At 41.3% G+C, this 19,886-nt stretch overlaps 1 protein-coding gene across 4 annotated transcripts in view; it reads right to left on the reverse strand.

Moving 5' to 3' along the window:
- Lrrc7 (leucine rich repeat containing 7) overlaps positions 1-19,886 on the reverse strand; it is a 475,963-nt gene that overhangs the window by 23,565 nt on the left and 432,512 nt on the right. For all 4 annotated transcript variants that reach the window (XM_015993791.3, XM_015993794.3, XM_015993790.3 and 1 more), the window contains 2 exons: positions 13,097-13,318; positions 4,504-4,596 (listed from right to left, as the gene is read on the reverse strand). In XM_015993791.3, coding sequence (XP_015849277.1) covers positions 4,504-4,596; positions 13,097-13,318 — 315 coding nt within the window. The remainder of the gene's footprint in view (positions 1-4,503; positions 4,597-13,096; positions 13,319-19,886) is intronic.

Below are 19,886 nucleotides of genomic sequence, written 5' to 3' on the forward strand. Positions count from 1 at the left end.
TCTAGCAGCCAAAAGTTCAAAGCTCCATGGACAACAAGCTTAGCAACACATCATGTATCCAGGAATATAGCTAATGTATGATTTGTTCACTGGAAGGGAGCATGCATTACCCTGCAGACTAGAATCTCTGCTCTGCCTACTTCAGACTCAGGCAGTATATGTTGAATTTAAATTGCTACTTAATATGGTACCTTTTACCTCCAGCTGTGAATTAGCCCACTAATGAAAAGGTAATTTCTTTTTCAACATGGTAGAAAAGAGTATATATTTTCATATACTTAGTATTAGTTTTCAGAGGTAGGTATAAGTCCTCCCCACCTCTGTGTGTCTGTGTGTGTGTGCAGCATATGCATATGAACATACATGTGTGGATGTGGATGTGAAGGCTAGACTACCTCAGATGTCATTCATCCTCAGGCAGTCCACCATCTTTTTGAGATGGTGTTTCTCATGGCCTGAAGCTTCCAAATAAGCTATGGTAGCTGGCTATCAAGCTCTGGGTTTCTGTCTGCCTCCCCTTCCCCAGTGCTAGGATTAGAAAAATGTGCCACTGAAGCCAGCTTTGAAAATGTGCATACTGGGAAATGAATGTAGGTCCTTGTGTTTTCAAGGCAAGTACTTTATCCATGTCCTCCCTGCAAGCCCTGGGTTTTAGTCTAAATCATATGCAGTCTTTATCAGCATGGAACATGAGGCTGAGGAAATAAAACTGGGTTATGCAGATATGAAACTCTCTCCCAGTGAACGGACTAAATTCTTATGTAAATTGTTGGAGCCACCATCTTTAGATCATTTGAATGTTGTTAATCAGGAATCCATCGTAAGTCTGGATTGCCAAGGGAAGTATTACTAACTTGGACAATGATCTGTAGATCTGAAATTCTGGTTACTTCTATCAGTTCTGTAATAACAGAGATACATGATTTAGACTGCAAAGTAGTCTGAAGCATAATCAGGCAAAGAAATGTACTTTCAAGGAAGAATCTGTCAACAGCTGCATTAAACAATCCAAGCCCTCTGTCTGCTACATTTAACCCAAAGAGTGAGTTATAAGATCACAGACACAGTTGAGTCTCAGTAAAGTCACACAAACAAAAATTAAATTAATGTGTATAAGGTTTTTGTAGCCACCACAGTGGAAGGAAACAATGTTGAAGCCTACGTTCTCAGTCTTTGCACTTGGAAACAGCAGAAATGAAACACTATTCTAGGACCCTATTAGTAATGAGTTTATCTTTAATTTAAAAACATTATCTTCTATCTTCCAAAAGTAGAATGAGAATTTCTCTGTGCTGAGAGAAAGGAGAGGAGCGCATCTCTTGAATGGCAGCCACCTGAAAGATGATCAGCTTGCTAACTTTTCATTGAAAGAATTCAGGGAAGGGACATGAGGCCAAAGGCAAGAAAAGTGTTCAGCCACATAGCTACTGTCACAGGTGTCAGGAAAGTCCTCTGGGGAAAAGCCCTCTGTAACAAATGGTGCTGGGTTAACTGGGTATCACACATGGAACATGAAACTAGGTCCATTATGTTTCACTGTGCACAGAAGTAAATTAAAAATGGGTCAAAGACCTTAACATAAGAACTAAAACTTTGCCAGGTAGTGGTGGCGCACGCCTTTAATCCCAGCACTCGGGAGGCAGCGGCAGGTGGATTTCTGTGAGTTCAAGGTCAGCTTGGTATACAGAGTGAGATCCAGGACAGCCAGAGCTTCACACAGAGAAACCCCACCCCCCAGCCCAAAAAAAGAACTGAAACTTTGAATCAGATAGCGGTAACATAGTGGAACCTCTTCCTATGGACGCAGGAGAGGACTGTCCCGAGTAGGGTTTCAGCAGCACAGGAGACAGACTGAGAGATGACAGATGACGTCACATGAAATCAAAAGCTTCACAGAAGAGAAAACATCAAGCAAGGTAACATCTTACAGAACAGAGTAAGTCTTTGCCAACCCCTCTGACAGAGGTTTATATCCACATATGCAAAGACCTGAAAAATTAAACATCCTCTCAGCAAGTACTACACCAAGGAAGTCAATGTAGAGACTCCTTAAAAAACAAAACAAACAAAACAGAGCTACTTCATGACCCAGCTGTGCCACACCTGGGACTACATCTGAAGAACTATTAGCACAGCACAGAGGTACCTGCACATGAATCTCCTGGGACATTATTCACAGGAACATTATGAATCAGCCTAGTTGTCAGTTGACTGATGATGGACAGATCTCTCTCTCTCTCTGTCTCTCTCTGTCTCTGTCTCTCTCTCTCTGTCTCTCTCTGTCTCTCTCTCTCTCTCATACACACACACACACACACACACACACACACACACACACACACACACACACACGCGCGCACATACACACACAATGGAGATTTATTCTGCTGTAAAGAATTAATCTTATTTACAGGCAAGTGGATGGAACAGGAGATCATATAATTAAAGGAATAACCCAGAGTCAGAAAGACAAACATGTATACACTCTCTCATATGTGTAACCTCAAGTTATATATTTTCCACACACATAATGTATATGATACAAAAGTGGAAGGCAAGTATTTGGGAATAAGGGAACTAACAGAATGGGAAGAGGGGCTAGGAGAGTAATATTGAAATGCATCACTTCATACAACAACTATATATCAATAAGAATTAAAAAGAGAGGATCAAAACAAATAAGACATGAGGGCATGAAGTTTAAATAATGTATCATATGTGTTTCTGATAATTTGAACTTTTATTGATAATTTATCAAATTAAATAAGTGGTTGCCCCAACTAGATTATCAACTACTTAAGAGGTCAGCATTGTTTCAAAATATAAATACAGGTAGCCTATTGTCTTCTGTGCTGTCCTCCTGCCTCATGTTCAGTCCTTCATGGAAGCAGCTGCTACAGCTTGCTGGCCAAAGGTCTTTCTGCCTATGGTGACTGGAAACTGTCATGTATATTTCCTGATGTACATCACCATCTCAAATATTCTGTCCCAAACTTTTCTACCCTCTAGAATAGAGAGAGTATGATGGTTAGAAAAATATGCGATGAAGGTCCTGCTTTAGGCTTTGGAAATACCCATATAGGAACAGTCAATTTGTGTGTGTGTTTTTTTTTGTTTGTTTGTTTTGTGTGTGTTCTTGTGTGTGGGGGGACACATTTGTGTATGTGTGCCTTTTTGGCTGGTTGACTTTGGGTTTCTTCCTTGATCACCTCCCCTTATGTGCTGAGTCAGGGTCTTACCTTGAACCCAGAGTTTTCAGATTCAGCTGCTGATAGCAGTTTGCTCTAGGTTACCTTGTCTCTGCCTCTTGCATTGGGTATTACAGGCTAGCTGCTGTGCCTATTGGCTTTTATATGGGTGCTGGGAATCCAAACTCTGGACTATAGACTTGCAAGGCTAGTACTTTAGCCACTGAGCTATTTCCTCAGCCCCACATTCAAGTTTCCTTTGGAAGTAGATTTTATTTTTAGAAATTGATCTGTGAGCTATTTCTGTAATAACAATGAATTGAAAAAGTCTGGACTTGATGTCATTTAAGGTAGTTCAGTTTGGTGAGCTCAAAGGTAGATCATTTTAAGGGTTAGTAAATTTATCCACATTGATTTCAATATGAGATTGTTAAGCAATAATAGTAGTAGGGCAGGCTATATAGCTCAGGGTAGAAAGTTAGATGATCTGCCCTGGGGTCAAGTTGGCTGGCTAGATGGCAGGGCCCAAATGGAGCTAGAAGAGTACACATTTATTCAGTGAGATGAGGGTCTGGTTCTTCTGATAATGCTAACTTCAATTTTCTTATATTATAAAATTTGTTTTCTGTGACTTTTTCATTTCCAAAATTATGTTAATGGAACCCTTTGCAAGTATGGTAGATCAAGGCTAGCTGCTGGCTGGCCTGAACACTCAGTCAAAGTGGAATCGTTTTGTTACTATAAGAAAACATTTTCCTAAACAACAAATGAGCAATTTACAAATAAATCTTTGGAAAATTGTTCTGATAAATTGCTTACATAGATTTCTTTACCACATACAACTATAAAGTCAAAACAAAGAGGCAAAAAATTACTCCATGAAAACTAGCTATAGAATGGTACCAAAATCCCTTTCCACCACCCCCCCCCCACTCTCTCTTCAAAACAGGGTTTCTCTGTGCAGCTTTGGCTGGTCTGGAACTTGCTCTGTAGACCAGGCTGGCCTCGAACTTACAGAGATCCAACTGTCTCTGTCTCCCAAGTGCTGGAATTAAAGGTGTGTGCCACCATTGCCTGGCTTCCCCTTTCTTTTCAAATAGAAAGACTAAATATTTGTTCCTCCTACTCCATTTCCAGCAAGCACTATGCTAGATTTGTTTTCCCTGTACAGACATGTTTCTGTTTCTGATTGGCTTCATGGTTAACTGGATCAGTTCAGCACAACAAACATACCCACGACGTTCTTTCACCATCACATCACAGTGGAAGACAGCATTTTGAAACTAAAATTGTCAACAAGGAATTCACTTCTTACCTTGTCGGAAGGTTTGAAAGGATTTCCTTGCCCACTAATTCCACCGCTGATACTAAATCCAAGCCCAGGATTCTTTTCTATTCTCACACAGAACTAAGAAAAAAGATATGAAATGTCAAACCAAGTAGCCATTACAAGTAAATCTTTCAAACAAGGTTTACAATTCACTCATATTTTTAGTGAGCCCATGTTGGTCTGGTGTAAGCAACATAAACTCCACCAAAAGGGTAATGTCTCTCTATGCCTCCATATGTCAGAAACTACCTTTAGAAGCCCAGGCCTCATGAGCACACTATGAGTGAAGCATTATCTGTCAATCTATACACATGCCCAGACTACTTAGAAAACACTGTACAGACAAGTGAGAGGAAGCAAAGATGGCAAATTTAAATATGGTCAGGGAGGACCCCTTTGGAAGGCATGGCAGTGTTTAGGGATGTTAGGGTTTTTAGTTTGAGGGAAAAGGGGACTGCGTTTTGTAGCAGCTGCTGAGGCAGGAGCAGGAAGAATAGAAGGCAAACTTCAACTGACACAAGGTTAGAGAGTGTGGTCAACAAGACAGAAACTGGGCAGGAATAGTGCCTCAGGGCTATGGGGATTTTGGTCTAGCATTCTTTGTTTGCTATTACTCCCTTAGGCCTCAGCAATACCGAGAACATCAGATGGATGGCCGACTGTGGGCTAAGGCTGCAGTGAAGTGGAACAAAGTGTTTACATTAATGTAGACTGAGTGTTCGCAGACAGGAAGCCAGCAGGATGACCTGGAGAAACCTCAACAGACGAGATCTGGGACCCCGTGCTGAAGGCAAGTTGGAGCTGAGGGAAAAATAATGGCTTTGCTTACAGGGTGGGACAGGGTGACCCCAGATGATGAGAGCCTTGTGACTAAGTGGCAGCATTCTGTTGTTAAATGAAGAGAAAAGAAATTCACAAGTGTTAGGTACAGAGCAAGCAGAAAGCAGGGGAGCCCAGGTGGTACCAGGGCATCAATGAGGGGACTGACAGGTCAAGAAAAAAATAATGAGGAACACACTGACATGTGTTTTGTCACAAATAAACACAAAAGAAAAGTTCTTAAGGATGACTGAACCATTAGCTAATTAAGCAACTTTATGCCTCTGGCCAGCACTCATCCAGCCTCTGAACCAGTTAATGTGAATGCCCAAAGCACTCTCTGTCTTCTGTTTCTATCTCTCCTCTTAGATGGTCCAAGGAAAACATGAATCTTGTTCCATACTTAATTGACACGCACCCGAGTTACCAGACTTCGGATGAATTAACCTTACTGACTAGCACCGCCCTTAGTGGGCTGTTCTCGTTCCTAAAATGTATGTAACTATCTTGTGGTTCACTTGCAACACAAGGGCAAAACCCACCCGCTAATGTGATTTTTAATTTCATCTCATCAGTGAATAATTTCTAAATTACAAGTAAGTGCAGTTGCCAAGAGTACTTTTTCAGTCACTTTAAAGATACACTTAATTACAACTTCTCCTTCAACTGATCTAGATTTTTTTAAAACTAGTTTTCACAGGGTAGCAGGAGATAGCTTATAATAGTTTATAATTTTCATGGTTCACAGCCTATGAGTGTGAATATGGAACAGTTTGATATAGCTGGAGGGAATATTTCAGCTTTATTCTATGTAGCACTTTGCCTCTTGGCTATTATTTACTAATTAGAAAATGTCAAGAAAGCATCCTATTTAATTAAAATCTCTCCTTTTGTCTTTGCTCACAGATACATGCATTTTCAAATGTCAAATTAAGCAAATTAAGTCAGTCTAAAACAACTAATAGCACATTTTCTCTCATTTGTGGATCCTAGATTTTATATAGACACATTAAGTCATGTATGTACATATGACATGGAGGTAGAAGCAGAACCATCTAAGGCAGAGGTTCTTAACCTCTGGGTTGTGACCTTTTTAGGTCAACTAACTATCACAGGGGTCACCTTAGACCATCAGAAAACACAGATATATACATTATGATTCATAAGAGTAGCAAAATTACAGTTATGAAGTAGCAACAAAATAATTTTAAGGTTGAGGGTCACCACAACATGAGAAACTGTGTTAAAGGTCACAGCACTGGGATGATTGAGAACCACTGATCTAAGGGAAGAAGAGGGTCATGGCAAGATGAAAAAAGGGGAACTGGGCTTATGGACAGGAAAACACTCCAGGCATATTATATTCTTACATGAAAAAGTGCTAGTGAGACCCCAGAACTGTGTACAGTGAAGGATGTGGACACACACACACACACACTCACATATGCACACTCACACATACACACACATACACACTCATGAATGCACACATGGGCACACACATGTATCTGTACAACAACAAATCTGGTTCTACCTCTTGTGGAAACTTCACACAAACAGCATGAAGGTGTGGTTACTGGCTTCCTTTAGGTCACTCTAGAACTGGGAACTATAGGGGCAGTTGTCCTTTATGTAGAAAATTTCCAAGTAGATTCCAGTCATCCTTTTTCAAGGAAGTGATTATATTTCATTTATAGTACTGAAAATGTAGAATGTACTGAAAAGCTAAGGAAAACAACAGAGCCAGATCTGGGAAGTGCTGTCTCAGTGCATTTTAAACAACAGAAATAGTAAAGTTGATACTTGTTTCATAAACCTGACAAACAGACTTCAGCCGTGATCTACAGTTTGACTATTCCCAGAATGCCCACATGTGTCAGATCGATAGGCGTCTGGAGTCTCCTAAAGCCGGTGGGACGGAGGACTTCTCTTGTGGTGAGGAGTTGCACCTGCCTGCTGAGGCCCAAAGAGGAGAGAGGGAACCTCACAGGCAAGAGAGGCTGAAAGGAACTGGGACACAATGATTTTGTAAAAGGTCCAGAAGTTAATAACTTATTTACTGAAAATCAGTATTTCAGTTTTCTCTTAAGAGATGAAATGAAGTGTCTGTCTAAAGCACAGTGTCAGCTTGGTCAGCAGTAGGGCTGTGAGACTCAGCCTGCGTCCTGCATGCTGCTTGATTGCACACTTCTGGTCTGTGTTGATCTCACTGAAATTAGAACAGTGAGTCTTAGAGAAACCTGCTTCCAGATCACAGAAGGCTAGGTGTAAAGAGATGCAGTGTCAGCAAGAGACAGCTCTACCTAGAAACAGGAGGCAGGTGAGTGATCATCTAGGGCTGAAGGGAGGGAACATGGAAAGTCAATACTGAAGGGCGGGAAGGTTCTAAAATCATATTACAATGGTGGACACCCAACTGTAAAATATTAATATACAATTTGTGTACTTTACTCCAGTTTGTAGGATATAAATTATATGTACAATGTAGTTAAAAACAGCAAGATCATCATGACTGAAAGACAGCGTAGTAAGGCAGAGAAGGCAATGTGAGCAGGGGCTAGACCCACAGGGACATTAGACTATCCTGTATTTGTGTGAGCATGGGCTAGACCCAGGGAGACATTAAAATATCCTGTAAAAAACTTACTCAGCCATCAATGAAGCCAATAAATCATTCTAAGTAGAGGAGTGGCATGGTATGGTTTCATTCTGATAACTTTGGCAGCAGGCAAAATCAGAGTGAGATACAGTGGAAAGAGAGTATTTAGGAGGTTTAAGAAGTTGTGGGGGTATGTGGGTGGTGAGAAAGGTGTGAAATTTAGGATGTTACTATGCTCCTGGTAGAAGTGTTTTGGATTGGAGGTGGGCTGTGAGAAAGGGGAATCAGACATGTTTAGTCATAGAAGAATGATGGGATGTGGAAGTCTAGATGTAGACAGGGATGTGAGAGAAAGGGCCGGGGCAGAAATTTAACAGCTCTTTTAGCCATGTTTATCAAGTACTTGGAAAACCTAGGAGGACAGTGAAGGAAGAAGACAGCTCAGTCAGTGTGTTCAGACAGCTGGAGCGCAGGAGCGAGGGCCAGGGATGGGGACAGAGAGTTGGAAAAAATGTGGGACTGAATGCTGCCATTGAGGGGATGGTGTAGATAGAAAGGCTGGATGCTGGGTCACTCCAGTACTTAGCAATCAATCAGGAGAAGAGGTACAGTCATCTCAGGATGGAAGGTTGTGAACTATCTTGGAAAAATGATTTCATGATATATGGAGCCCAGGAAGCAGTGGCAGAGAGAGTGTGATCTCAGACTTTTCTTTCCCTTGGCTGTTCTGTTATCAGCTGCTGGAAGTGCATGTGAGACTTCAGGGGAGGTTTACAGCTGTTGGGCTGGCTGAAGAAAGTTATATCATGTTGAATGCTATAAGAAGAAAGGCTTGAAAAGTCTGTTAAACTACATACTACTTTTCAAGAGCTGTAAGGAAATACTATCTCACTCTCATAAGAATGGTGGTTATAAACAACAACAAACTAATAAATGGTGGTAGAAAGGAGGCGCTCTTGGGCTATGTGTGGGGATATAACTTATTACATTACAGAGAACAGAGTAAAGTCTCTGTCCTCTGATTTAGCTGTCCTTTGATTTAGCTTCTTGGAATGCAGCCAGAGGAAGTATACTCATCACACCAAAGAGAAGCTTGCACATCCATGTTTACCATAGAGACTCAGAATTACACACAGTGGAATGCTACTGGACTCTGCAGAATGAAGCCATGACATTTTCAGGAAGGTGGATGGAACTGGACAACCCTATCTTAAGTGAAATAAGCCAGAGACAGGAAGATGAGCACAGCATGCTCTCTTTTATATATTGAGGCTCTAAAAAAGTTAACATGAACACTGAACAGTGGTTTTTAGAGTTTGGGTACTGGGAGGATGAAAGTGGATAAAGAAGACTGTATTCTGGGTTATTGTGCCTCAGGCCACAACATGGAATACAAAAACTCACAAAACCAGGTCCTGATTCCAGTCGGCTTCTAAGCTGCTAGGTTGTCATAGTCAAAGCACTTTACTTCTCTTAGTCTTATTCAGTAAGACAGATGCTGGTAACCTGGATCACAAACTGTGAATTGAACTGTACTGCTTGGGTATCTCTATGTTCTACATGTGTAAACACATTATGCATTGGATTATAAATGTGCATAAAAAAGATAAAAGATACTATCAGTTTATTTAAGAAATATTCAATTTGTGTGACTTCTAGATCGTGATGACACCAGTACATTGCCCAGCTGGGACTATGTTGGGCTACAGAATACCTCAGGCAGGGACTCTCAACTTTGGCTGTACTATGTAGAATCAATGAGGCATTCACAAAATTCCCATTACCTCGGTCACAGGTAGATGAGTGAAATGAGTTGACCTGGGAAGGAGGCCAAGGTGTCAGTGTTTTCTGAAGAGCTCCAGACAAGATTCAAATGTGCAGATGAAACTAAGAACACCTGATACACAGTATTGTGGTGGGCAGGACAGGAGATAAGAACAACAAATACTGAGGACATTTAAATGCTGTGGAGTTTCACACAAGCATAACAGTGTCTAGGTCTGGTGTGGGAGCCCACAGTGACCCCAATTTGTGCCTTGATTCCATCTTGAGTCAAAGTCAAAGAATTCAAGCTTATCTTTGCTCTCTTAGGCTGGCTAACAGGATGTTTGACCAAAGGTGTGGTTATCAGGTGTCTTGAGAATTAAGGAGATGTTTATTCTTGTTTGTTCCTTGAACCATGATGTCCTTGAAAGGGGAAGTCTTTTGCCCCCTTGCTTTGGGTATAAAAAGGCCATGAGAAATAAACTCAGGGCTGCTGTGGTATTAAATCAGAGCCCTCCAAAAGCTATCCTGTGTCTCTGTCTTTTTCTTTTATGTCTATGTCTCTATTTTTCCTATCTATTATTTCTCAATCCTCACTCCCCTTTTCAGGACTGTTCAACAGGTTGGGCATGACCAGACATTCTGGCTTCTTCTCTCTTTTGTAGACTAATGAGGTTAGGATTGATAACCATTATCTTCTTTCAAACATTTTAATTCTTAAAAACTCTTATTCTCATTCCTTCTGTTTTCTATTTCTACCCTCTCAGAGAAGTCCTATCTTTGCCTGCACAGGACTGTGTCATCTAACTCTCACACAACTTTTGGAAGGTATATGTGAATATGTAGGGGGAATCATGCATGCATGCAGGGTGCATGCATAAGTGTGCACATGCACATAGCAGCAAGGAGTTAGTTAATCTTCATTGTAGTTACTTAGGGTCTCCTATTGGCCTAGAACTCACTGAGTAGTCTTGATTAGCCAGTGAGCACTCTGGACCCACTGAAATCCTCCCCCCTGCTCTGGTATCACAAGAATATATGTGGTGGTCTGAAAGAAAATGGCTCCCAAAGGGAGTAGCACTTTTAGATGTGGCTTTGTTGGAGTGAGTATGGCCTTGTTGGAGGAAGTGTGTCACTGTGGAGTCGAGCTTTGAGATTTCCTATGCTCAGGATACCACCCAGTGTCACAGTCAACTTCCTGTTGCCTGCAAGATGTAGAACTCTCAGCTACTTCTTCAGCACCATGTCTGTCTGCATGACATCATGTTCTACCATGATGATAATGGACTGAACCTCTGAAACTGTAAGCTGCCACCTCAATTAAATGTTTTTTTTTATAAGAGTGGTCATGGTGTCTCTTCACAGCAATAGATATCCTAACCAAGACAGTGTACAACCACATCTAGTTTTCATTTGGGCTCTGTCGATAGAACTCAGGTGTTCCTCCTTCCACAGCAAGCACTTTCCTGACTGAGCTATCTCCAAGTCTTCACCAAAACCAACCCAAAGTTGTTGGCAGGTGGTGGTGTTTCCATTTTAAAGAAAGAAAAAACCTTAGAAGGAGTGAATGACTTGACCAGGGTCACATGGCTCATTACAGTAAAAAAAAGAACTTCAGAACCTAAGCCCCTGGCTTGGTGATCTTTTCTGAATAACAGAACTTCACGAGGAAGAGCAGAGGTTAGGGAAGGTAAAATAGCAGAGAAGCAAAGTAGAAATAATCATGTCCAGAGTACATCTAGCAGCTGATCAGGTTTGGCAACACTGCTTTGGGGTGCTTGCCAGCCTTGTGGTTTAATTAACCCTGTAATGTCCACTTTTTGATGGAGTATCACCTCAGGTGGGGCTGGGAGGAGACACTCATGGTGGCTAGCCATTTGCATTGCCTAGCACAGAGCAATAAAGGCCATCAGGATAATGTACTGCAAACATGGTCAGCAGAGCTCTTTGGATTGTAATCGGGGCAGAGGAGTGTGTTTTGGAATGAGGTTTAGTTGTTTAAAGGCTTTGAGGGCATTATTGTCACTGCAGCTTTGGCCTTAGCATTCTGAGCCATTTCAATCCAAGACCAAGGCAAAACACCAAGAAGTCAAAAGGACTGGATTTAAGTCCATTAACACTACCTCTCTAATGGCATCAGGCTTATCAAAGCTATGGATCAAAACAGTCAAAAGCTACTGTAGATTCTTTCTGTGAAGCAATTACAATATTGTGAACTAAGTTCATGTGGTAATAAGGCAGTGATTTGGGGAGAAAAGGGGAAAAACAAAACAAACAAAATAACAACCCATGTAAGTACTAGCAGAAGCACTTTAATCAGAGAACTGGGTTGAGGATGGTTTTTCTTGAGGAGTCAGATATGAATATAGCCTTTGTTAGAGCACTATTTAAACCTCATTAACTTTTTAGACTTCTGGAAAGTCAGTAGCTGTACATCATTATCTGACTACAGGAGCCTGCCTGGCTTGTTACATGTTAAATCCAACATGTGGCCTGGATTAGGGAAAGGGAAAGAGAATTATCTTGAGCATCTATGATTCTGAGAGTGATTGATACAGGGCAGATGTAAGAATGAGACAAAGTTTGAAGTATCTAGGATCCCCATGATAAATGGCCCTGAGAAACATAATAGAAAAAGCTGGAGAAACAAGTTAATCTTGGCTGGTGTGTAGAAGAGATGGTTGGCTACCATGTAAAGCTTTGGATAAGTAATAACAGCACAGACCCTTCATAAGCCATGTGATGGGTAAATGATGCCATGGAGCTTTGCCTAATAATCTGAACAATGAAGTATTAATTGCATGCATTAGGTTGTGTTGTCTCCTCCACAAGCTTCCATCAGATGAAATCTTCTCTGGTTTCAAGGAAGGAGAACCTTCTATAGTGGAGAGCAAGTCCCAATTCTAGTCAGGACAGGAGAACAATAGTCATTATTATGATTTTGCTACATTGCATTAATCAGTAGCTTTTGGAACATTAAAAATTTTCTCTTCCAATAATTATTTAGGGTTTTCTATACTCTGTACTATTCAACAACCAGAAAATAGGGCTAAAATGTTTTTATGCAAATGAAGATGGGATAATAGCTCACCTTTCATGCTCTCCATTTTGCCTTAGTCAGCACACCCATCCACAGAGGTTCTTTATAACACTCAAAACTAGTACTGAAGAGTTGAATTGGGGTGGGCAGGGGGAAGGAAGGACAGGACTGGAAAACCATTGTATTTTGCGTGCAAAAAGGCATTTTACCAATGTGTCATTTGCCCCTAACCGCTGGCAGCAATGACCCAATTCCTATGAAGAGCATTGTGAGCCAAGGACCAATGTGCAACATTGAGTTGTTTTAACTTCCTGAATGTCTACTGACTGTTACATCTACTGACTGTTACTCCTTACCTGCTCAGGATAGCCATCCATACTCCTCTGCCCTTTCGTTTGAATTAAGCACCGTCCAGGTTGAGGTCCCCGGGTGGCCTGTGATGAAGGGATCTGGATGGGCAATGGCGACTGAAACTGCTGGATGGTCACTTTGTTGATGTTTCCCTCGTATGGCTGCTGCTCCCGGCTTCGGTGTTGAAGGCTCTGTGACCCCATCAGGGTCTGAATGTGGCTACCTGCCTGTAGAGAGCAGAACTGTCAGGCCAAGTTCCCTGTGAGCCAAGCAGAAGCACCATGCTGCCCCATGGGAAGAGGCCCTCACATGGGCTCCCAGCCCAGGCTGGAAGAAGATACCCCATGGGTGAGAGATCCTCATGTGGGCTCTCAGCCAGGCTGGGAAGGATAACAAAGGAAAGGTAGGGGTACACCCATGGGGCTGGTGGAGACGTTGACACCAGTGCAGTCATCTGGTGGTTTGCTGAAGATTATTTTATTCCTGATTTTAAGGCAACAAAATTCATCTGAAAAGAATCTCAAAGAAAAAGAATTCAAAACTTAAAAATAAAGGGTAGTGCTAGATGACATTTTATGTTGAAAAATAACCTAGAGAAATATGTAAGCTCTTTAGCACCAGGGGGACAATAATCCCTTTTCCTAAGGCAAAAACGGTAGAATTGCTTAAGATCTATGACACAGGTGCACAGTGAGCTGGTTCAGGAGAAAATAATAAATGCTTATTAATTTGTTACATTATTAGCTCATGAGCATTAAAAGTCAATCATGTGATAAATGCCTGTAAGCAGCTGCCATCTGTGGGGACAGGAAGGGCAATTAGAATGAGCTATGCACACTCCTTTGTTTTAAAGTTCTTAAAGAGCATGGAAAATAAAGAAACTCATAGTGAAGAAAGAACATCATCTAGAGGGAAAAATTTTGCTGGATTCCAAACAAGAGGTAATTTAAAAAGAAAATATTAATTGGCAATATTAATGCAAAATAAACAACCTTCAGATTATATATTAGATGTCTAATTAGCTGTCTTGGCATTGTGAACCATTTTCTAACTTCATGAACATTAAAGATGTTTCAGTCATGGGGAATTAGAGGGAAAGTTGTGGGGTTTTTTGCCTGTACCAGGGCAAGGTGCAGTTACCCACATGAGTGACCACCAAGTGATAAGCTCAAAGGCCAATGCTTATTCCTCAGACTCATCTCTCTTCTTGAAAACTTCCAGAAACCTTGTCACTTTCGGAAGTCCTTATGGCAAGTTCAGCTCTTCTCTGCTGCTACAAGTTTTTCCATTCTCTTGTTTGGTAGATGGAAGCCCTTGTAAACCCAGGGTTATATTCTGAGTCCTCTCATGAATCACTTGGCATCGTCAGTTACATGCCAGACAGAATGATCTCTCAAGGTCAGAGGAGGCGGAACAGGGTTGATTTCTGATTCCTGCCTGGTTCCCACCTCCACTGGTAATATATGGGCAGCTTCAGCACCTTCCTATATAATCTGCATGAGAAAACCAATAATGCCTGCTTGAAAGTTACACTGCTGATTTATTTGGAACAGACTCTGTCCAAAGTTGAAACAGCCTCTCTATTCTGCAGAACTTTAGGCTTATGTTTTTCTGGTGTATTTTTCTTCTGACAGGCCAGTTTGCACTCAGGATTATATAGATGTTTGAATTGTTTTCAATGTGGTGTATGTATGCATGTTTGTGTGCAATGAGTTCCAGGAACTGTCAGCCTCTATTCCCCAAGTCTGGGCTTACAATTATCCCTCATATCTTGATTTTTTTCTGGGTGCTGGAGATTTGAACCCAGGTCCTCCTGTGTATGCAGCAGGTACTCTACTAACCGAGTCATCTACCCTGCCCCTACTTTTGAATTTTTGAGGACATGCAGCATATCCCACTTACTCTTCTCAGTGAGAGGCACAGTACATGCATTTAGTAGACAATAACTGTCATCCAAATGTGGTGTTGAAGCATGTCCCAAGGCATCTCACATGCATTATCTCTTCGTTTTTACAACAACATTAAGAGGTGATTATTATTATAACCCTATTTTACTGAAGAGGGCACTAAGGTGTGCAATAGTATACAATATTCCCAAGTAATTTATAGAACTTGGGAACTGTCAAATCAGCATTTGATAAAGTTGTCTATCAAAGGTCATCCTCTTGATTATGGTATTATACTGTGGCCTGGTCCCCATCCCCAGTTCTACTGAGAACAGAAAAGGAACCATGCAGAGGACTCCCAGGCTCTGGCTGGTCTTCACAGTCAGTTCATTAGCAGCCCTTGTATTTCCCACTCAGTGGATCAGGCCTGTGGGTTGTCTTAGGTGCTCTGCTTTGGACTTCAAGTTGACAGGTAAACAAACAGGATAGTGCTGTTGTATTTAGTAGTATTTCCCTTGCTATGAGTTAATAAAGCTTGTGTTTTCAGATGGTGAGCATGGAGGGAGCAAACAATCACTCTGCAAGTGATTCTGCCTGCCCATTCACTCTCCTGGGCTGTGGGCTGTGGAGAACAATGACTGACGGCTGCAGAAAGCAAAGAACAAACATCCAATTCTGTAAAATTAAACAAACACAAATCAAGACACTTAGTGGGATGGTTGTGGTTCAGAAGGATGGGAAGAGGACTTTGTGAACAGCACAAAAGCTTCCTGAGGGTAATGAGGACACTGACGATGAAGTACAATACGCCAATGGGAACAAGAATGTCAGCAGTTGGGTTTGTTCAAGTGGGGGTGGGGGTGGGGGTGGAGGTGGGTAAGCCATGTGTACACTGCCTCTCACTGTATGGAGGATGCAAACACAAAGGTTTCTGAAAAGACACTGTGACATGTTTGGAATGACAAAAAGAAACAGAGGATTTAGTGTTTTTGGAGCTTTCAAGAGGAGGCTGGAGAAAACCATACATATCCCATAACAGAGTTGGAGTATGGTGCTTTCAAGTTGACCCTGAAACAAACTGTCAAAATTTACAGGGAAAAAAATCTCTAATATCTACAGAACTCAAGAAAATATTTACACCCCAAACAGAGAAATGCTAATTTGATACTAAATCCTATAACTCACCCAAAATTCAGCCTGAAGCTAATTGGGCTTATTATGGGAAACTGTTCAGTGTTTAGAAGGTTTATACAACATCAAAGAAATGTCTCTGTCACCACTGAGGTGGTTTGGCTCACCGTGCTCCTCCAGACCTGAGCAGGAGGCCGGACATACACTGGGATGCCCAGGTGGGCCTGTGTCTCACTGTCCATCTTGGCTCTTGAACAACTGGAGTTTGCTTGGAAAAATCAAACACCACTTAAATGGATGACAGCTCATGACACTTAGGGTGTTCAAAAAAGCATGATTAATGCTCTAAACTTAAGTCCAAAAGAGTTCAACTATAGACTCATTCCCAGAGAAGCACTTAGTAACTTATTCCAAGGAGTTCCTTTGCATTTAAATAACCAAAGTTTTTGTAATTTAGTAAAACAGCAAACACCCAGTTCTGTCACGCCCCTTCACACTGTGCCCTTCCATTTTAAAAGCAAATTAGGTCTCAGAAGCTCAGCTAGCTGTATGTTTGCTTCCTTGTAGATGCACCTCATCTACTTTTACTCATCCCAAAGTTAAATATAATAAAAATTATCACATACAAGATGACTAAAAATTAGGTTTTTAGAAGGGACAAAATTACAGTGTGATGGTGAGCTCTTTGAATCATATGGGAAACATGGAGCTGACTCAATGGTCAGTCTAAAACAGCAAACTAACACAGACAACACAATACCAACAAAAATCAGCCCACAAGAAAACCCAAAAATTCTGTTCAGCAAAGAATCAGGGACTGATGCAGTGCCTATGTAGACAGAATCCTTTTAGATAGTGACTTTTTTATTGAAGCTGAATATCATAAAGCAAGCCACAACCTTAGCTTAACAATGCCTGTGAAGGCCAAGTGGAGAGACTAGACTCTTCTCTCTTGGGATGTGGCAGAGCATTGCCACATGGCTGTGAAGTACGATGCCCCAGAACCCAATATCCAGAGGCCAAGTAGGGTGCCACAGCACTCATATGATTAGCACTCTTGCCCCTCCCACCCAAGCACAATAAAACTTCTACCTTTCTAATGGGGTGTTGGAGAAGGCCTTGTAGAGCCAGACTTGCATCTAACCCTGTGATAGTGAGGCAACTGTACCAGAGCATTAGAGGAAATCAGTGGGGAATTGGAGTCTCCATCTCAACCTAGTAACATCAAGGATCTTTTGTTTGGGATTTCAATGAAGGCCAAAAGGAAATCTTTCTTTTTAAATATTACTTTTGTTGAGATTTATTTATTTTTATTTTATGTGAATGAGTGTTCTGCCTGCATGTATGTCTGTGTACCATAAGATCCCCTGGGATTATATGTGGTTGTGAGCTACCATGCGGATGCTGGGAACTGATCCTGTGTCCTCTGAAAGAACAGTGAGTGCTCTTAACCAGTGAGCCATCTCTCTATCCCTAAAGCCTTTCTTTCTATCTCCCCTGGATTACAAGTCACACTAAATCCTTCTTCAGTTGAAATGGAATTAGAGGAAGCTAGCTAAAACAGAAATGCCAAATGGGGATGGAAAGATACCTCAATCAATAAAGTGCTTGCCTTACAAATGCAAGGAGCTGAGTTCAATCCCTAGAACCCATGTTTAAAGAGCAGTGCATGGTGAAGTATGTGTGTGGCAGTATATGCTTGCAATTTCAGCACTGAAGAGGTGGAGACAGGGGCATCCCTGGATTTCCAGGTGAGTACCAGGACATTAAGAGACTCTGTCTCAAAAACAAAAGTAAAAGACAGCGTCCTCTGGCATTCACACACATCCACATCCATGAACATGGGCAGGCCTTACACAGTGTGTGCAAGCATGTGGAGAGTCTTAGCAAGAGACCATAGAGAGCTGGATATTAGGACAACAGAAATTACTTAGTCTGAGTAACAGAGGGAAAACATACAGAAAAAATATGAGAAAAGTCTAAAAACATCTGTAGATTATACAGTGTTTTAGTAATCATATCATCAGAACAACAGCAGAAAGAATGTGCAGCTAAAATGCTACCAGAAGAAATAATGCCCTAGGTTTGGGGAGATGGCCAAGCAGCCAAGACCACTCTGCCTTTGCAGAGGACAGAGTTCCCAGCACCCATATCAGGTGCTCATAATCACCTGTTACTACAGCTCCAGAGGATCTGACACCCTCTTCTGGTCTTGATAGGCACTGCACACACACATAATTAAAAATAAAATAAATCTTAAAAAAATAATCCTCACAAACCTGGAAATTTGGTAACTGACAAGACTTAACAGGTTCAGGAACCAGAGAAAAACAAAGTGCCAATGTGCAGACACAGCCCAATTTGATGACTAAAAGCTAAGGCAAACAAAACCTTCAAAGCTACAAGAGAAAAAGATGACATTTTCTCTATAAAGGAAAAACCATTTGAATGTCAGCAGATGTCTCACCAGAAGCCATGAGTGACAGAAGGAAATTACATGATTTTCAAGTGCTGGAAAGAATTAACTGTTAGTCCCCAATCCTCTAACTGTCCAGGTATTCTTCAGCAACGACCAGGAAATCAAAACAGTCTCAGATGAAGGACATGAGAGGAATTTGTTGTTCCAAGAACTCTCTTTAAATAGCATCATAAGGCAGCTTGCCAGCAGGAGGAAAACAGGAAAAGAAAAACCTTGTAGAGTTAAGAAGGAAGAAAAACATTGCCAAAAGACCTGCCAGCTGATAAATCAACTTTCCTTTCCTTAAATTTTCAAACTTTCTTTTGTGATCAAAACAAAATCATGACACAATCTGATGTGTCTAAATGGAGGCTCACACAGGATAGATGCAGAGGAGTTTTTACACAAGCAGATGAGAGCATGAAGAGATAAGGAGGTCATGTCCATATACTTTGCTTCAGCCACGACTCCTGACACCAATAGATTTATAAGCTGGTGTGTGTGTGTGTGTGTGTGTGTGTGTGTGTGTGTGTGTGTGTGTGCGCGCGCGCGCGCGCGCGCGCACTTCAGGAGCAGCACTACAAAAGGTATGTAGAGGGCCACACTAAAAATATAATTATAATTATAAAAATAGAATTAATAAATAAAAACAAAATTCTAAGAGATGTTCAAATAATTCATAGAAAACAGGAAAAAGAACAGAAGCAACAAAATCCACAACAAAAGTAAAAAAAAAAATCAAATGAAATTAAATTTTTTATTGCTGTTTTTTACGTGTATGTGGGGTACATGGGCATGTGAAGGCCAGAGGTCGACACTGGGAATGTTTTTTAGTTGCTTTCCACTTTAATTTTTTGAAACACTCTCTTACTGGACGGAGTTTACTGATTCAGCATGACTGACCAGCAGGACCCAGGGATCCGATTCCATGTGCCCTCTGAGCACCAAGACTGCAACCATGCACTGTTGCTTCTAGCTTTTCACCTGGGGTTCTGGAGATTTGAACTCATATCCTCAGACTTGTGTGTGACAAGACTTTATCAGCTGACCCATTTCCTCAGCCCCTCAATTCTTACTTTAAATATAATGATATAGGCAGGAAAAATAGGTCTATGAAGTGTTGTGGATATTCATTCGGTCAATCACTTTGGAGTACCAGCCTCTTGGTGGGTTATGTGATTACTTTAAATCTGAGGAGATGCACATGGTCATTCTCTCTTGAGGTGATCTGAGACCAGATGGCCAGATCCATTCCTTCCCGGACAGAATGGAGGTCAATGACTGCTGTTTACTTGGTTCTGTATCCATGAGTGTATTTTT

Source organism: Peromyscus maniculatus, chromosome 6 (genome assembly GCF_049852395.1).
Source record: "Peromyscus maniculatus bairdii isolate BWxNUB_F1_BW_parent chromosome 6, HU_Pman_BW_mat_3.1, whole genome shotgun sequence".
Classification (NCBI taxonomy): Eukaryota; Metazoa; Chordata; class Mammalia; order Rodentia; family Cricetidae; genus Peromyscus; species Peromyscus maniculatus.